We start from the raw sequence: 20,000 nt of genomic DNA, 5'->3' as shown, positions 1-20,000 counted from the left end.
TAGTAGTAGTAGTAGTAGTAGTAGTAGTAGTAGTAGTAGTAGTAGTAGTAGTAGTAGTAGTAGTAGTAGTAGTAGTAGTAGTAGTAGTAGTAGTAGTAGTAGTAGTAGTAGTAATAGTAGTGTAGTAGTTAGAGTAGTAGTAGTAGAAGTAGTAGTAGTGGAAGTAGTAGTAGAAGTAGTTGAAGTAGTAGTAGTAGTAGCAGTAGTAGTAGTAGTAGTAGAAGTAGTAGCAGCAGCAGCAGTAGCACTAGCAGTAGCAGTAGCAGTAGTAGTAGTAGTAGTAGTAGTAGTAGTAGTAGTAGTAGTAGTTGTAGTAGTAGTAGTAGTAGTAGCAGCAGCAGTAGTAGTAGTAGTAGTAGTAGTAGTAGTAGTAGTAGTAGAATTAATAGTAGTAGTAGTAGAAATAGTAGCAGTAGTATTAGTTGTAGTGGTAGCAGCAGCAGTAGTAGTAGTAGAAGTATTAGTAGTAGTAGTTGTAGTAGTAGTAGTAGTAGTAGTAGTAGTTGTTACAAGTGGTATTGGAGTAGCAGTATGATTAGAAGTAGCATATTCAGTAACAATAGGATTCGGATTTCGATTTTGATTTTTCTGATATTCCAAATAATTTACTCAGGTCGATGTCTGCGCTTTCTTTACGACTGTCATGATTTTGTTCACTGCCAGAAGGAGCTGAATCAGGAAGGTCACTCGTCCTTTGATAAATAGTTACTTCTGGTTTATCCATAAACTCATCTGCCTTTTTTACCTTGTCTTCGTCTGCACTCATTGTATTTCCTGTTGGTTAAAACGAAGCCCAACTAAGACAATATTTCAACTATAAATATTGCACGTATGTCTTCCCATTTCAAATAGTTAGTCGCTTACATAAAAAAGTTCATTATCATGAATATCCACAACAGTTATAAGACCACTTTAATAAGATGAAGATACAATAACGTAACGAGTCCTTCGTCGGGAATATTAACATTTGAAAACTTAACAATAACTTATGAACGATTTGTACGCGATGCATAGAGAGACATATTTTCGAATAGCGATTTAAAGTTTTTGTAGCATATGAAACAATGTCGTACATTGAAGTATAGAAGTAGAAGTAGTAGTAGCAGTAGAAGTAGAAGAAGTAGTAGTAGTAGAAGTAGTAGTAGTAGTAGAAGTAGTAGTAGTAGTAGTAGTAGTAGTAGTAGTAGTAGTAGTAGTAGTAGTTAGTAGTTAGTAGTAGTAGTAGTAGTAGTAGTAGTAGTAGTAGTAGTAGTAGTAGTAGTAGTAGTAGTAGTAGTAGTAGTAGTAGTAGTAGTAGAAGTAGTAGTAGTAGTAGTAGTAGTAGTAGTAGTAGTAGTAGTAGTGTAGTAGTAGTCGTAGTAGAAGTAGTATAGTAGTAGTAGTAGTAGTCGTAGTAGTAGTATTAGTTGTAGTCGTAGTTGTAGTAGTAGTAGTAGTCGTAGTAGTAGTAGTAGTAGTCGTAGTCGTAGTAGTAGTAGTAGTAGTGTAGTAGTCGTCGTAGTAGTCGTAGTAGTAGTAGTGTGTAGTAGAGAGTAGTAGTAGTAGTAGTAGTAGTAGTAGAAGTAGAAGCAGTGGTAGTAGTAGTAGAAGTAGTAGTAGTAGTAGTAGTAGTAGTAGTTGTAGTAGTAGTAGTAGTAGTAGTAGAAGTAGTAGCAGCAGCAGCAGCAGTAGCACTAGTAGTAGCAGTAGTAGTAGTAGTAATAGTAGTAGTAGTAGTAGTAGTAGTAGTAGTAGAAGTAGTAGTAGTAGTAGTAGTAGTAGTAGTAGTAGTAGTAGTAGTAGTAGTAGTAGTAGTAGTAGTAGTAGTAGTAGTAGTAGTAGTAGAAGTAGTAGTAGTAGTAGTAGTAGTAGTAGTAGTAGTAGTAGTAGTAGTAGTAGTAGTAGAAGTATGAGTAGTAGTAGTAGTAGTTGTAGTAGTAGTAGTAGTTGGTGTTGTTACAAGTGGTATTGGAGTAGCAGTATGATTAGAAGTAGCAGATTCAGTAACAATAGGAGAAGTATTATAATTTTTTAGTATTTGTTTTTGTTGAAGTAACAGAAGAAGTTGTAGTAGTAGCAGTAGTTCTAGTAGCAGCAGTATTAATATCCGTCGTAAACGTTTTAGTTGTTGATGTTATCGAAAAGAAGTAGCCTTAACAGTCATTTTTAATTTGCATTGATTGTTTTACCTGTTGTTGCTATTGATGTCCTGGTGGGATTCACTTGCTTCTTCAATGGCGTAGTTTCGGATTTCGATTTTGATTTTTCTGATATTCCAAATAATTTATTCAGGTCGATGTCGGCGCTTTCTTTACGACTGTCATGATTTTGTTCACTGCCAGAAGATGCTGAATCAGGAAGATCACTCGCCCTTCAATAAATAGTTACTTCTGGTTTGCAATCATCAAAAGACTCTGATATATCTGATTGATTGTCAGTTCTTTGATCATTAGCCCTGTGTCTGGATAATTTGATCTGTTTTCGCATGATCTCTCAAATATTCGATAAATTATAGTCTAAAAGTCCGAAAAATATGTGCATTAATTTATTTTACGATCATTAACATTCATTTAAACAGATACATAAACAGTCACTTGATCACAACATTTCTTTTGTATTTTTTTTCCACAACAAACATACATTTATAATTAAAAATGAAGCACGCACCATGTGTTTATGTAAATAAATTAAAGTCCACATCAAAATGTGCTTAAAAATCCTACGTATGGATAATTAGCTATCGGCAAAGAAGGAAGAAACAAGGCCACAAGCCGTAATGAGCCTCGTCATTATCATCGTCATTATGAGTTTTACATAGAAAGAGAAGACAAATTTCAACAAATAGAAAAATCAAGTACATTTTAGATAAAGCTTCTTGATAAATAGTCACACATTTATATATCGTACAACAACAATAATCAATTGCGTGCGATAACGTAAAATGTGAAATCGAAAGTAGTGTTCTACATCAAGAAAAATATTAAACTCCGTTCTAACTATTAAATGTTTCAGATACCTAAATACCACAATAATTCCAAATCCCCTTTGTTAGATGTAAACATGCAAAAGAAAAATGTTACAATGTATTGCAAACCTTGATTAACAACGTAAGCCTCCAATATATTTGACCTGAAACTTAAACCAGTTAATGTGATTAAACGTCACAGTTTTGGTTGTAAAACACTTTGATTAAACCAAAACATTAACAAGTAGTTTCACGCCCGATAAACCAACATATGAATCCCCAATAGAGATACACTTAAAATCATAAGTTGTTCTTCCGGAGATATACAAATTGACTGAGAAACTGTCAAAATGGAGCCTGCTCTTAAAGGGATCTTTTCACGGTTTGGTAAATTGACAAAATTGAAAAAAGTTGTTTCAGATTAGCAAATTTTCGTTTTAGTTATGATATTGGTGAGGACACGGTATTACTGAACATTTACCATGGCCTAATACAGCTAATATATGTGTCTTTGACGATTTAAAAACCTAAAAATTATAAAGCGTTGCAACGCGAAACGATTGAATAATTTCGAGAGTTCTGTTGTTGTCGTGAAATTTTGTGAAACTACGAAGATTGCTCACATAGTGCATAAAATACTTCAATCAAGTATGCTTGGCAGAATAGCCGAGCGGGCTATTGCGTTTTTACTCCAGGTTACTCCAGGACTCCGGGGGTCACTGGTTCGAGTCAAGTTGCGGCTACTTTTTTTTCCTTTTTTAAATTTTATTCTTGATTTTTAACTGGAGCTTTTAAGATCCCATATTTACATTTATCAATATAAAGCATTTAATTACTTATTTCAAAACATGCAAAAAACTGTGAAAAAGCCCCTTTAAGAGGTTAGGGATTTTAAGTATTCACAAACATGCCCTATTTGGGGACCTTCTCTCCCAAAAAGCTCAATGCTATTCGACTGCACTGATCGCCTGTTTTAAAATCATAAGGATTAATGATTTTTAGCGTATCCCTATTTGGAATGTATAAGTTGGTTAACCGGGCGTGAGTAAACGACAATTTGGGAAACCTTTGTTAATATTTAACTGCGTCTACAGTTGAAACATAAATCGTTTTTCGACCGCATGCATGCTTTTTTTGTCACACTTTGTTAACACGTTCTAGAAAGGTACTGATGTTAAGCGGTTTGTACATGTCTCTCGCAATATATATATATATATATATATATATATATATATATATATATATATATATATATATATATATATATATATATATATATATTGTAATTTGAGTATCGGTCACTTGCGTTTAAAAACAACGCAAGCTTTCGATTAAATCGTAGAAAAACCTTGTTACTACTCCTGCCATTAATTAAGCTGATTTTTTGGTAAGAGAACACTTATTTTACAGTTTACCTATCTGTGTCATTTAAGAGTAATTGTTTTTTGAAGTGTGATTATTTTTCTTCCCCTTTTCAGAGAATGCGGCATAAAGCAGGTGCAAGGGAAACCATACCACAAAATTCAATGTTTACAAATGACCTTAAACGGCTTGAACATTGCTGTCTCATCTACAACGTTACTATATATTAATGGATTAAAAAATCATGGCACAAATGATATTCGGCATGATACAATTAAGTATTACATGCATAGGCTTTTAAAGAAAACATACCACGCATGACAACAACGAGGACGGGAAAGGTCAGATTTTGCTATAATTGTTTCAGTTATCATTCAATTTCACAAAGGTATACTGCCTCGGTCACACTGTCACGAATCGGAGTTACGAACGAGCTACGAATACTTTTCTGCACAGTTCGTAGATATCCTTACTGGATCGTGGCTCTCTGTTCTTGATCCGTGATCAGTCGTAGTAGTTTTTGGATGTCCGCAGCGACTCTTGACAAATTTTGAACATGTTCAAAAAATTGCTACGAATTAATCGACCGTAGCGTATCCGTAGCAGTCCGTACTAAACCGTACTGATCCGTACTAGTTCGTAACAACACCGTAGTCGTCCGTACCTTTTCGTAGGCCCAAAGATTTTCAAGGACTTCTACGGATTGATACGAAGAATTACGGAGCTGTACAGTTACGCTACGTATTAGCCACGATTATTCCACGGATATACTACTGAAAGCCACGGCTCTAGTACGTTGTACTACGGATAGACAGGAATTTGCACGATCTTGTACGATGTACTACATTTCAGCACGAAACAGTTCCGACATGTACGGTCCACTACAATACATTGCTACTGAAATATATCATTGAAATTAAAGCAACCGTACTTGCATTTGTTGAGTTCACAATCATGAACCGCCAGCAAATTGCGTTTGCGATATATTTGTTACACTTGGATATTGATATGGCACAAAATGCAGAGGCCATAGTCGAGCTGCCGATATGCACAGAGGTAATAATGATTAAATATCGTATAACTAGTATAGCTTTGTGCTAAAGGTTACGTATTTTAAAAATATTTGACTTTGAACTTACTAGTAGTACATTTTTTATGTGCAGATAAGTGTCTGCCTCATATGCCTTTTGGATCTTGCTCTTACTTTTACGTGATTAAATAATTGTTAAATAAATAGCCGACATAATAAAATACAAAATTAATCATACTTTCCTAAGCAAAATCTATATGTGTACATCAATAATTACATACTTTATCAGGTCAGAGAAGAAAAGAAAGTGGTGGATAAAAGACTGGCATTTAAGACGACCCGCTCTCGACCAATACAAGACTTTGATGGCCGAACTGATGGCTGAAGATCCTAAGCTATTAGAAACCTCACCAAAATCGGGCCTGATATGTTCCATGAGCTATTACAGGTCGTTGGTCCCAGGATCACGAAGAACCACACCTGGTTCTGACAGTCCATCAATCCAGATTTGAAGTTGGTAATTACCTTAAGGTTCTTGGCCACATGGTACAGTTACCGTACATTGATGTATGGGTTTCGTGTTGCACACAATACGATTTGTAGTAGTGTACAGGACGTTTGTGAGGCCATAGTTTCAGCATTTGATGGGGAATTTATCAGACTCCTACTGAGCCTGAGGAGTGGAAGGCCATAGCCGATCAGTTCGCGGCTAAATTGCAATTTTAGCACGCCATTGGAGCTCTAGATGGAAAGCATGTAGCCATACGATGTACAAAGAACGGTGGCTAATTATACTATAACTATAACAGTTACTATTCTGTTGTGCTGATAGCCCTGGTGGACGCCGATAACCAATTCATTTGGTAAATATTGGATCGCAAGGAGGATGTTCTGACGTATTAATCTGGAATCAAAGCGACCTCAAGTTGGCAATCGAAAGGGGGTTGATTGTCATGCCAGAAGCAACACCTCTTCCAGGTGACGACAGGCCAATAGGAAACTATATCATCGCAGATGATGCATTTGCCATGAGGACATGGCTCATGAAGCCATTCTCACGACGAGGCCTTGAGAAGGACGAGCGAATTTTTTACTATCGCCTGTCTAGAGGCAGGATAGTTGTGAAGAATGCTTTTGGTATTCTAGCTCAGCGATTCCGATGCTTAATGTCTATTCTGCCACAAAGACCAGACACGGTTGAATCGAAAGTTGTCACACGCGTTTGCCTTCACAATATAATGAGGGTAAGATATCCTGGTGATCAGAACATTCAATTGGACCAAGAAGATGATGCCTACGAAGTCATTACAGGGGCATGGAAAGACGGGTTTAACATGGATAATTTTCAAGTTCCAAGAGGTGGAAATCTTGCCAATATCCTTGCAAAATAAGAGAGACTACTTGAAACACTACTTCAACACTATGGGATCTGTTGAGTTTCAGGATAGAATGATATAAAGTACCTTGTGACTGGCTTAGCTCTTCTTTTGAACGTTTGTATACATACAACCTATAGTGTACTGTATAAGTTGAAGCTGTAAGCAGTGCTAAATATTGAAATATATCAGTACTCATCTTAAACATATTGCTTTTTATACCTGCCAAGAGTTAACATTGATTCAAACTAAATACGTTAAGATAAAAATTGGTATTCGGTGCTTATTTATTCAGTTCAATAATTCTTGCTAGGATGTAAAAATTACATGCAACCGTTCGTAACTGAATATTACCAAAGTATATTTAGTACTAGAAACTCAAGACAAACTGAATCATTAAAAACGCTTTAATAACAATAAAGAAGTGAAAGAGTATCAATGATTTACAGATAATTCTTTATCCTCAAAACCCGATTACGACAAAAACATATTTCACTTACTTGAGCGAATTTGCTCATGTGTTAAATGCATTGGCTGCTGATGTTGACGCTTGCTATTCTTTTGAGTTGTGTTGGTTCCTTCCGGCTCTTGGTTTTGGATGGAGGAGGTAGACTCTATCCTTGACACGACTGATTCCATTATTTCTGTTATCTGTTGCTGCCGCTTGCATGTTCTCTTTTTGGGAGGAAGGCATTTTGTGTATGACAATACAAGAGGCTGTGGGCGCAATGTTCAATCGTAGTTCGTTCCTACCTGTCCGTACCAGTCCGTCGCAATTCCCTCTGATTCGTAGCGGACCGTTCTAGTTCCTACTTACCCCTACTAGACCGTAGCGGATCCGTAGTTTGATCGTACTGATTCGCGTAGCATCGTACTTAATCGTACCAGACCGTAGCGGATTCGTAGTTTGATCGTACCGATTCGTGGCGCTCCGTACTAAATCGCGTCGATCAGTAGCAGTCCGTACCTTTCCTTGTTCGTTTTCCAATATTTTGATGGAAGTGTCGTCGAAATCCGTACTCACATCGTTGTGCTCCGTACTTAAATCGTAGCGGCCAACAAATTTTGACAATCTCGTAGTAATTCGTAGCCGATTGAATCGTTGCTCATTCGTAGCTCTGATTCGTGACAGTGTGACCGAGGTATTAAACTTATACTACCACTTAGAGGAACTTAGTGTCGCGTGTATCACCTGTTTACTTCCTTAAAAAACGGAGGTCACTCTTAGAGGTCAAATGTCAACTATGGCAAAATATAACTTGTGTTTGACATAGGATGAGTTTTGAGACACACTTGGACTGTTGATGCATCCGTTCTATTTGGACACATTTCTTCTTCTCTTAAGTCTATCATATTGTTCTCTTAATATGTGCGTCCTTCATGTCATGTCAAATTTTAACAAATGGTTGTCCGTGAGCTTTATCTCTTTCATGGCCATACTGTGTAATCAATGAACATTTTCAAAATCAAACTAAAATGAACTTCCATCAACCTGTTTATCTAATGTTATAACAAAATGTTACAGTTTTGTACTATGTGAACGTTTATAAAGTACTGTTCTGTTTTTGTTTGGTTTACATTCAAACGTCAATCCAGGTTCACCGTATCAATAAGATCATAAAACATTACAGATTTACTTCATTAAATAGCAATTCACAGCCAAACTCTCGTTGTCGGCTAACAACAGAAGGACAATGGAAAAAAGGTAAAGTAAACAATATTTTCACTTACCCATATTAGTATATGTATAAATATGTGTCACGTGTTGTTTTATTAGAAAACACAAGCGAACCATTTTCTGGAACCACACTGATGAGTCATTCACTTCTGGTATGCATTATACACATCGTTATAGCTCTTTGCAACACACCATTTGCGTAACATATAAACAACATCAGCATTTTATTGTTAATCAAACAAGAAAATGCTTTCCCGTCATTTTATGTTAATTAAACAAATCTACTTAATGCAGAGCAAACATGCAATACAAATAGCAAGTGTACAATGCATTTTAGGAAGATACCGAAGTCATGAATTAAAACGAATGACCATGTTAGATTCGTAGAAGCAGGTTCACTGTACGATAGCCAATGTTACAAAATGTATACAATCGTAGTGTATACTACATATAATTACATCTGATGTCGTTTTTCGCAAACTTGAGACGCTCCGTTAGCAATCGGGAATAATCCCAGTAATTCAACATACGCATCGTTTTGTTTACAGGTCTCAAAGAATGACGACAACAATTGCTATAGATCGAGCACTGTAAAAAGGTATAATTTACTGACTTAAAATACTTTATAGGGCGTGTACGCCTTAGGAGTTATTCATGGAAGGTCAAGGACAATTATAATTGCTGTATAAGCTGACATCTAGGCTTACAAATGTGGTCAAAAGGCATTTGAGAACATCATAGATAAAAGCGCCTTGCGGTTTAAGCTTCAAAACAACCAGCTGGCCTGGGTAACAGACCATCTTAGTTATGAGTTTTTGTGAGCTTTTTCGATGATTAACTTGATTAAAATATTACATAATGTTAGTGCATTATGAAACAATCGCACAGTCACAATGAAGCTGCTGCGTCAGTTCTTGCGTTTCCTCAAAGAGAGACTTATCTGTCCATCCTTGACATCAACACTAAACACAGTTAATCTATCATGCAATGATTCAATCAATTACAGCAAAATAGGATCTAAGATTTTGTTCTTGTATTTAGTGAAAAAAAATCTTTGTTGTACGTAAGATTTAAATGGGAAGTCTTATAACAATCCTCAACACTGTTTACAAGCGCACACAACCATACACATTTAATTCCATCAAATGTATAAATTACTTGGCACTTATTGAACACGAAATATATTTTGTAAATGCACAATACAAATTAAACATTTAGTGTGTACTGACGGACACTAATCATAGATACATTGCTTTGCATGTTAATAATGCAATTAATTTGGTCTTAATATGGAAATATTTTACCTCCAGAGACACCCCAAGCAAATGTTTTTTTTAATCATCAACAAGTCTTTCATTTAAGGCAAGTAACCAATGACCTAAACGATACAAGACAGTACAACAATAAAACGCTTTACTAAACATCTGATTCTGAAAGGTTTCATAATATTACAAGTAATAAATGTCAAGTATTGCGTTTTAGAAGAAATTTAATATCATGAATAATACATACACACAAACACCGGTATACAATTGTAAAACTATGTTGCCACTTTAAACGTGCTAACTTTCCAATTGCATGTCAATAAACAATAGCCCATCATCTTTTCCGTTGGAAAAGTATTTTGACAAACATACCGTTTGGTGTCACATCGAATTGTTCTGATGAATAGTGAAGAGTAAAAGGCTACGGAATGTAAATTGTGTTAAATAATATATTACCAAATATTTTACATGAAACAAATTAATTTTACATAGGTTAAAAGTTATTTTTCAATTTTATCTTTAGATTATAAAATACAGATCACACATTCATGTAAAGAATAAAAATAACGAGGTTCGTGCAAAACTATGTCAGAGGGCTTATATGGTACTACGTGTGCTAAAGTAAGACGTGAGTATCAACTCACCTTTCATTTAAGTTACTTCTTTTAATATCAATACATGCACCTGCCTTTTAATACCGCCTTCATCTGCACTTAAGGTATCATTTCCTGTTGTCTAAAATCGAATCCATATAAATAAAAAAATCACTAAAACTAGTCAATAAGTTGATACGTTTCGGATTTGATATGTGTTTGCTAATGTTACTGATGAATGAACAAATAACACACCGACTGACACTTCCAATTTTCAAAAAACCGTATTTGAGTCAACTTTATATTTTAAACAAATAACTGTTTCTCGTTAAGGCTCACCGGATAATACATGTTTAGTTGTTTAGCTCCGATACTGAAATATGGCAATTAAGAAACAAACGACATATTCATATGAATACTACGCTGCACTCGTGTTCCTTTAGGGAATATAAGGTTTAAAATAGTATAGCGTCAGGTTCTGTGGGCATCAGAGCTTATTATTCATTGCATACTTAAATCATATGTCAGGACTATCATACGCTTATTATTCATTGAATGATTTAATCAGATGTCAGGACGATAATACGCTTATTATTCATTGAATGCTCAAATCAGATGGCAGGACGATCATACGCTTATTATTCGTTGAATGTTTACATCAGCTGCCAGGACGATCATACGCTTATTATTACTGGAATGCTTAAATCAGAGATGTAAGGACCACCATACGCTTATTATTTATTGAATTCTTAATTCAGATGTAAGGACGATCATAATCGATTGCTTAAATCAGATGTCAGGACGATCATACGCTTATTATTCATTGAATGCTTACATCAGATGTCAGGACGATCAGACGCTTGTTATTCATCGAATGTTTAAATCAGATGACAGGACGATCATAAGCTTATTAGTCATTGAATGCTTGCATCAGATGACAGGACGATCATAAGCTTATTATTCATTGAATGAAGTAAATCAGATGTCAGGACGATATACGCTTATTATTCATTGAATGCTTGAAACAGATGCCAGGACGATCATATGCTTATTATTCATTGAATGCTTGAATCAGATGTCAGGGCGATCATACGCTTATTATTCATTGAATACTTAAATCAGATGTCAGGACGATATACGCTTATTATTTATTGAATGCTTAAATCAGATGTCAGGACGATATACGCTTATTATTCATTGAATGCTTAAATCAGATGTCAGGACGATCATAATCAGATGTCATGACGAAATACGCTTATTTTTCATTAAATGCTTAAATCAGATGACATGACGATATACGCTTATTATTCATTGAATGCTTAAATCAGATGTCAGGACGATCATACACTTAGTATTCATTAAATGATTACATCAGATGTCATGACAATCATACGCTTATTATTCATTGAATGCTTAAATCAGATGTCAGGACGAGCATACGCACATTATTCATTGCATGCTTAAATCAGATGTCAGAACGATCATACGCTTATTATTCATTGAATGCTTACATCAGATGTCAGGACGATCATACGCTTATTAGTTATTTGAATGCTTACATCAGATGTCTTGACGATCATACGATTATTATTCATTGAATGCTTATATCAGATGTCAGGACGATCATACGCTTATTATTCATCGAATTCTTACATCAGGTGTCAGGACGATCATATGCTTATTATTAATTGAATGCTTAATTTAGAGGTCAGTACGATCATACCCCTATTATTCATTGACTGCTTAAATCAGATGTCGGGACGATAATACGCCTATTATTCATTGGATGCTTAATCAGATGTATGGACGATTATACGCTTATTATTCATTGAATGCTTAAATCAGATGCCATGACGATCATAAGCTTATTATTTATTGAACGCTTACATCAGATGTCAGGACGATCATACACTTATTATTCATTGAATGCTTAAATCAGATGTCAGGATGATCCTACGCCTTTTATTTATTGAATGCTTAAATCAGCTGTCAGGACGATCCTACGCCTATTATTCATTGAATGCTTAAATCAGATGTCAGGACGATCATACACTTATAATTCATTAAATTCTTGCATCAGATGTCAGGATGATCATATGCATATTATTCATTGAATGCTTAAATCAGATGACATGACGATATACGCCTATAATCCATTGAATACTTAAATCAGATGTCTTGACGATCATACGCTTATTATTCATTCAATGCTTACTTCCGATGCCAGGACGATCATACGCTTATTATTCATTGAATGCTTAAATCAGATGGCAGGACGATCATACGCTTATTATTCATTCAATGCTTACTTCCGATGCCAGGACGATCATACGCTTATTATTCATTGAATGCTTAAATCAGATGTCAGGACGATCATACGCTTACTATTAATTGAATGATTACATCATATGTCAGGACGATCATACGCTTATTATTCATTGAATGCATAATTCAGATGTCAGGGCGATCATACGCTTATTATTCATTGAACGATAACATCGGACGTCAGGACGATCATACGCTTATTATTCATTGAATACTTACATCCGATGCCAGGACGATCATAAACTTATTATTCATTGAATGCTTAAATCAGATGACATGACGATATACGCTTATTATCCATTGAATGCTTAAATCAGATGCCAGGACGATCATACGCTTATTTTTCATTGAAAGCTTACATCAGATGTCAGGACGATCATACGCTTATTATTATTCGAATGCTTAAATCAGATGGCATGGCGATATACGCTTGTTATTCATTGAAAGCTTAAATAAGATATCAGGACGATCATACGCTTATTATTCTTCGAATGCTTAAATCAGATGACATGGCGATGTACGCTTATTATTCATTAAATGCTTACATCAGATGTCAGGACGATCATACGCGTATTATTCTTCGTATGCTTAAATCAGATGTCAGGACGATATACGCTTATTATTCATTGAATGCTTAAATCAGATGTCAGGACGATCATACGCTTATTATTCATTGAATGATTAATTCAGATGTCAGGACGATCATACGCTTATTATTCATTGAATCATTACATCCGACATCAGGACGATCATACGCTTATTATTCATTTAATGGCTCACACAGACATCATGACGATCATAAAACAGAGTATGAATTTAAATAATCTAAATCAAATGTCATATAATAAACATTATGTCATTTATATACCTCCGTATTATTTCAGAATCATATCATTTTATACACTCACTCGTGACGGATGTTCGTTTCTCTATCGAACATTTGTACATCATTGTAACCCAGCTGAGTCAAGATAAGACCTTTCGCTACAGAGTACATGTAATAATTGTATCAGTAAGAGTTGTTAAGTTTTCGCATGTCGAGAGATTTGGATTCGATCTAAGGTACAATACGGCTGTGCAATAGTATTATTCAAATCATTAGATACAAATTAATCATTGGTCTTAATCAAAATGCTATAACTAAATTTTTGAGGTGAGAAGGACCCCCATTTGATGACCTCGGCTTATATTCGTGCATGGTCGTAAATAAAATATTATATCGCGGTTAAACCACTGTCTAGTTAAAGATCGCTAGTTTATAAGCAATTGATTAATCAAATACGATTTGATCAATCACCAAAAGCAACCCATACTCTATATTAAGAACGAAATGGAAGCCGAAGATTTTATCAAAAGAATATGTCATCATTACGCAAACTTAATTTTCACAAACGTATTTTATCTCTGATCCCCAGACTTGCGTAGTCTATGATATCATACGAATATAAATACAAACTTCAATTAGAGACCAAATGGCATTTTTATGTAAATATCGTAGCCCAAAAACTTCATTACCGAAGCTTAGCGGACGAATGGAAATTACAAATTAATGCGTACTTCCATTTGAAATCGAAATTGAAGGTATTATTGAAATGCATTCCAAAAGTTTAAAAATACGTCTTACTTGTTCAAGTATACTTCCTCTAATAGCACGGTGCAAAGACAAAGAAACTGACTCCCAGCAAGCTTTAAGTATGTTCGTTATTTAAATCAATACACCAATCTATGGTATTACGTTCACCGAGCTAAGAGCCACTCCGCACTCCACAAAGAAAATGTGTTTTGAAAAATTCTGAAGTGTACTGGTAAGCGACACTAGAACTCCACTTAACGGAAATGTTGTATCACAAACTCGTTAGTTTTTTAACAAGCGTGATTCGCTTAATAGCTCATATATTGAGTTAGAAGTGCATTGAGTATTTTATACACTATGTACCAATATTGAACCATAGTTTTATTTAATACACTCGATTTGTATAAAATATAACATGTCAAAACACAGCGTTATAAATTTCATTTACTTTAATATAATCCAAACATGGTACTTTCATTTATTCGAACTCGTATATACTCGTATATATTAAGTTATACACAAATACTGCGTAATTATCATTTTATAGTTGTTTTTGAGTCCAGTATTTGAATTGTCAAACGTTCTCACGAATACCTGTTATGTGTTATTCAGCATTGATGATTTATGGGTTTTGAGTAGCAAAATGGGTGTCGGGTAAACAACTACTGTGATTAATGAAATAAAAAGAAGATTTGTCATGCAAAAGCAGATGTCCCTAAGGGTTTGCGGTGTCATAGTTAGATCAGAAATAAATAAGTTTCATAAACCTAGTACTCTTAGTCATGGATGGATCAGATGTCTTTTTTAAAATTACTTCTGTAACCATAGCTGGGACAATTCTTATCTTAAGAAAACACTGAAAAAGGCGTATCACAAACATTGCCTTCCCTCCACTTACCGAGTAATCAACAATCTTGTATAAGTACAGTTTGATTGTTTGGAGGATCCATATTCAGATTGACAGACGGACGGACTGAGGATAAACCGTAAGTGTCGTCGTCGGCGTAGTAATGTCAGTTAAATATTGCTGTTTATTACAGTTATTTCAATCTCGACTTATATATAGTAAATTCATCTGTGTATTAGTATGATCAACTTGCAAATTGCGTATAATGTCTTGGTCAGAGTAAAACAAAACACGACAGTATTGTTTTTCTGATGTTTTTTTGTTTTTATCTTATCAAATTTACTTTCAGTATATATTAGACGCAATAAACCTGGAATTTCATTCTTTTCAGAAAGGTGTCCGAAATCATAACGTTATTTTGTATTTTCTACAATTCCCTTTATGAACCCAGTAATCCTTATATCTTATCGATTTGTCGTTAGAAAGATATCCAAAGAGCTAATTAATTAAACAATTGATGTATACAACTCTGCTAGTTATAATAACCTGAACTAGAACAACTTATCCTTATGAAAGCTACATGAAGGACTCAACAATTAAAGCAACACTTTTCCGAGATTTTAAATAAAATCTCCAATAAAACCTTAAAGAAACAACGTTTACATTACTAGATGTAGACACAGTATATGAAAGTATCAAGATGAGTTGAAACCATACTCCCCACTGAAAAACATATTGACATGTTTGTAATACAGCCATTAACCAATCAACCGGCAATTTCTGGACATGTATGTATTCACATGCACATACATAGTTTTAATTATATAAATATAACAGTGCTAGAAGGCAACAATCACTTCTGTTTTAGGTTAGAAAGAAATAAACACATAATGGAAGATTAGAAAGTAGTATTCACACATGGCGCTAGCAACAAAACAAAAACAATTGTCATAATTTTATAGAATATGTTGGTATGTATGTTTATCGTTTTCCTGTGACTATAAATCACACTCTATAATTCATGAGTAAGGTATACAAAAGCAACCAATTTACAATTTTATATGATCACATGCACGCACACACACATTAAAAAAATATTAAAAGTGTGCCTTAAACTTTGTAAAAAATATTGAGAAAGAAGAACAACAAATTACCACACCACTACACTGAGTAATGCATCGTATTTTATACGTTCATTTAGGCGATTCATTTGAATCTAATTACATATGATATACATGGATTATACATTCGCTTATTATAGGATTAAAAAAAACCTAATGTCTCGAATAAAGAGTTTATTCTTGTGGTTTCAGCGGCAAAGGCCAACTTACATCGAAAGTTGAAGTAAGCTGTTCCAGTCTTAACGCTTCCGTTGGTAGTTTCTCAATTTTATTTCCGCCTTCTTGTTGCTGTTTTATTTCCTGTCTTCTTTTATCGATCGTCTGGTCGTCTAAATTGAGCATTTTGCTCATACCTTAAACAAATTCATCATTTTTGTTTGGTTCTGGCAAATGATTGCCACCTTGACCTTTATTTGCGTGACTAACTTTGGATAGCGGACTTGTCGTTTCGTGGTTAGTCGGCGAAACGAATTGTGATTCTGCTCCTTAATGTACATATAAATAGGCTCCAGTTAACGTTTAACAGTGCAAACATGCATTTGCTCTCTAACTTAAATGAATGTACGGCTGAATTTAAACAAAAAAACGGCTAATTTTTGGTATCTAGTACGCGCCATTTACATTTACTATTTTCATTAAGTATATCTAGCATACATCTATTATTAATACGGAACTCAAAAAAAGTGCTAGCGATGACATAAATCAGAGAAATATTGTTTATCACTAATTAACAGTACGGAATTTGAAAAACAATGAAATCCCATGTATGGATAAATTTAAGTTTGCAAAACCATTACCGAAAAATGTGTATAGTTTCAAAAATTAGGCACGAAAATAAGGCACGTAGAATACAATTCTCAGTTAATTGTATACCGTTGTCTCCGCCTTGCATATGTTGCATCATCTGGCTAACCTGGTCCGCACCTAATCCTTCAAAAAGTTGTTCTAACTGATTGGGGTTGACTCCATTAAGACGTGACATCATTTGTATAAACTGTTGTTCGTGATCACCGTCTGGGCTTCCCATCATTTGGCTTAGCCGATCGGAGAATTCGTGTTCTCCCTCCTGACCCCCAGCTGTCAGCATTTGCAACATCTGCATCAGTTGAATCGCTTGATCACCTGCAAGAACTAGGATTGCGATATTTCCGACTGATTGTACGCTTGTCTATAAATTACAGTATAAAACAAAACGCTTCTATATAGATATTGTCAATGTTTAATTACTTAAAGAAGATACAGACTGTATGGTGCAAACCGATTTACCTTGCTCGTTAATATGATCAGACCCAGCCATTAGCATTTTTCTCAGTTCGTTAGTTGATTCCAAAAGTTCCCTATCCGGTCGGGCTAAAAACAAGAGACACAATAATTAATTTACTAGATTATACATTATTATGAGAATTGAATTGTATGAATTTTGTTTGGTTATTAAATTTCAATGTTTCGTTGGATTGTTTAAGCCTATACAGGATTATTTGGATTGAGATGTTATATTCACTATAATAAAACACCATATAGCTTGTAATTTCCGCTATCTTCAAACCTCTATTGTTATGAGCATATTAAAGTAAAATTCAAATACTGAATTTAATGACATTTTATAATAATCAAACGACAAAAATCAATCAAAAACGTTTTAATAACAACGGCCATCAAATATGCTTCTAATAAGATGAATATGTACATTAACAAAAGATTATCTATTATTACACCGGTATTCTCCAACTTATAAATAATGCCTTTGAATATGTATTTTTAGTTCTGGAAACTAAAATCTTATAAGTTGTTTTTAACCTAGTTCTTTGCTATGAGTACCTAATGGTACATTTTAGAAGAATCTTCAGTCATATCGCGAGAGAGCATACGATCATGACAGGAATAATGGCAAAAGCGATGGCATCCGTACCTACCAAATGGCGAGCCCATCAAAATGTATTACGTTTTATTTATGAATAAATCTCGTTTTGACACGGTTGAGTTTGTATCTCTTAAACGAATATAATATATGCATTAGTGTAATACTAAAACATCGAACGACATTTAAAATTTAGAATGTGTTGAAGCTTTGTTTTAAGTTTGCCTCATGTTGTTTTTTTATCGCTGTTATTATAGACTGTAAGATGCGCATACGTGTACATGAAACTATCAGATGTAAGCAAAATAAATCACCATCGACCACATAAATTAAATCGCGGACCGACGCGATTGATCATTCCATCGTATCCCGCAACCATGTCCACTTTTTATACCTCGTAAAAAAATCCCCGCAATAACACCGCGCTCTAAAGACTCACAACCGCGATACCGCGCGTTTGTCCGTGGCGTTAGCGTGTGTGGTAACACATTTCGTGAAACTTCACTGTGAGTGACTATCTTTTTAAACAAATCCTACCATCCGCTGGTACTCTTGCTCCTTCACCTAAAATAGATTGAAAATTATAACAGGAACTGGGAAAGTTGCAGCTTAGAAATCTTGCTTTGCATGCATGCACAAGTGTAAGTACATTTCAAGCTCAGTGTAAGTACAATTCAAGCTCAAGTGACACTCGGATCATCTAGAAGAGCCTCTATTGTCAACACTCTAAATCATAATTATCGCCCCCTTGGTGCAAAAAGGTACCATTTGACATTGAAATTAGAAGGCACATGGTACCTTTTTGCCCAATTGAAACGTTATGTTGTAAGTGTTAACCTAATATATTACGTTCCCTTATGATGCTGTGTTGTTGGTTTTACTTATGATTATGAAGTTATAAAAGGTTAGCAATACCTAATCTATAATTGGAATGATATTAAATTAAATCCAAATTCATGTAATGTATAACATTTGCCGTAAGTTTTGTGTGTGTTGTTTAAAGTTTTTATTAATTGTTTACTTTAGTTAAAATTGTTTAATGAATAATATAGCATATCGGGTTTCACATAGACCATTAGAATGTGTTTTATAGAGATGGTGTTACTTCTACGAACATCAACACTGAGTATGATGTAACAGTCAAAGCCTTCAAAATTTTCCATCGGATATAAAGTTTGCAAAATCAGCGAGCGAATAATAACACGATGAGTTTTATTATATACATTAAAACAGGTAAAATATGGCACGATCAAAGTCAAAATCACACATGCCTAAGCATGAGGCACACTTAGTTCGACTTACCATTCATCAGTTCTTTTACCCTATCCATGAATTGTTCGTCTTCTTCATCCCGTTTAGATCTCTTCTTTCCTGTTTCAATATCAATTATCAAAATCTTCAGAAAGTTTAAAAGTGTAATCTTATTAAATTATCGTACTCAAATATATTAATTTACCTATACGTGTTTGATAAATGTTTGCATGACCCATTCTGAATGCCTCTGCCAAGCATATTAACTAACATCATTCAGAATTGAAATATCGATTTTAAAGCATATCTCGACAACAGTTATTTGAAGTATTCACAAAGTTCCATACTCGAAATATTTATCTATTGGGTGTATGTAGGTACGCTGAATTCAGCATATGAACAGTTTGATATAAAGTGCCGTCACCCTAAACACATATCATAATTCAATAAAGTTTTAACATCAACCTATAAGACGAAATTTATATAAAACTCAAGACTAACCTGCGTATTTCCAGGCATGAATATACTGCAATAAATACCTTAATCGACCACATACATGGGTGTTTTATAAATCTCAATGGAAAATTCGGTCAGACATGCAAGATAGTGACGTTTTTGTTTTTGTAATTTACTATATACCATGAACTTTTGTATTTTTTATTAGCTGATTAAGTTTAACTTACGAATAAGTTTAGGTTAACTATATTTGTCTTGTACGTGCTTGGGTATGCAGGTGTCAGCATGAAACAGCATAAATAATAGTGTCAACCTAGTTAT

General features: G+C 34.6%; 2 protein-coding genes across 10 annotated transcripts in view; both read right to left on the bottom strand.

The window, feature by feature from the left end:
• Positions 1-3,298, bottom strand: part of LOC127876421 (uncharacterized) — an 8,891-nt gene extending 5,593 nt beyond the window's left edge. Inside the window, exons 1-3 of one of the 2 annotated variants that reach the window (XM_052421696.1) lie at positions 3,074-3,298; positions 2,169-2,350; positions 610-774 (exon numbers count right to left, since the gene is read on the bottom strand). In XM_052421696.1, coding sequence (XP_052277656.1) covers positions 610-766 — 157 coding nt within the window. In that variant the 5' untranslated portion in view covers positions 767-774; positions 2,169-2,350; positions 3,074-3,298. The remainder of the gene's footprint in view (positions 1-609; positions 775-2,168; positions 2,351-3,073) is intronic. The other variant, XM_052421697.1, reaches the window with a different exon arrangement.
• An 11,995-nt stretch (positions 3,299-15,293) lies between these two features.
• The window catches only part of LOC127876419 (uncharacterized), an 11,239-nt gene continuing 6,532 nt past the window's right edge, over positions 15,294-20,000 (bottom strand). For 2 of the 8 annotated variants that reach the window (XM_052421687.1, XM_052421690.1), the window contains exons 5-9: positions 19,275-19,343; positions 18,510-18,536; positions 17,381-17,464; positions 16,988-17,245; positions 15,294-16,467 (exon numbers count right to left, since the gene is read on the bottom strand). In XM_052421687.1, the coding sequence (XP_052277647.1) occupies positions 16,289-16,467; positions 16,988-17,245; positions 17,381-17,464; positions 18,510-18,536; positions 19,275-19,343 (617 nt within the window). In that variant the 3' untranslated portion in view covers positions 15,294-16,288. Of the gene's footprint in view, positions 16,600-16,987; positions 17,246-17,380; positions 17,465-18,509; positions 18,537-19,274; positions 19,344-20,000 lie in introns of all 8 variants that reach the window. The other 6 variants (XM_052421689.1, XM_052421688.1, XM_052421691.1 and 3 more) reach the window with 6 other exon arrangements.

Source organism: Dreissena polymorpha, chromosome 4, assembly GCF_020536995.1.
Source record: "Dreissena polymorpha isolate Duluth1 chromosome 4, UMN_Dpol_1.0, whole genome shotgun sequence".
Classification (NCBI taxonomy): Eukaryota; Metazoa; Mollusca; class Bivalvia; order Myida; family Dreissenidae; genus Dreissena; species Dreissena polymorpha.
Note: the sequence above shows the minus strand (reverse complement) of the source record. Positions and strands in the feature narration are given on the sequence as shown.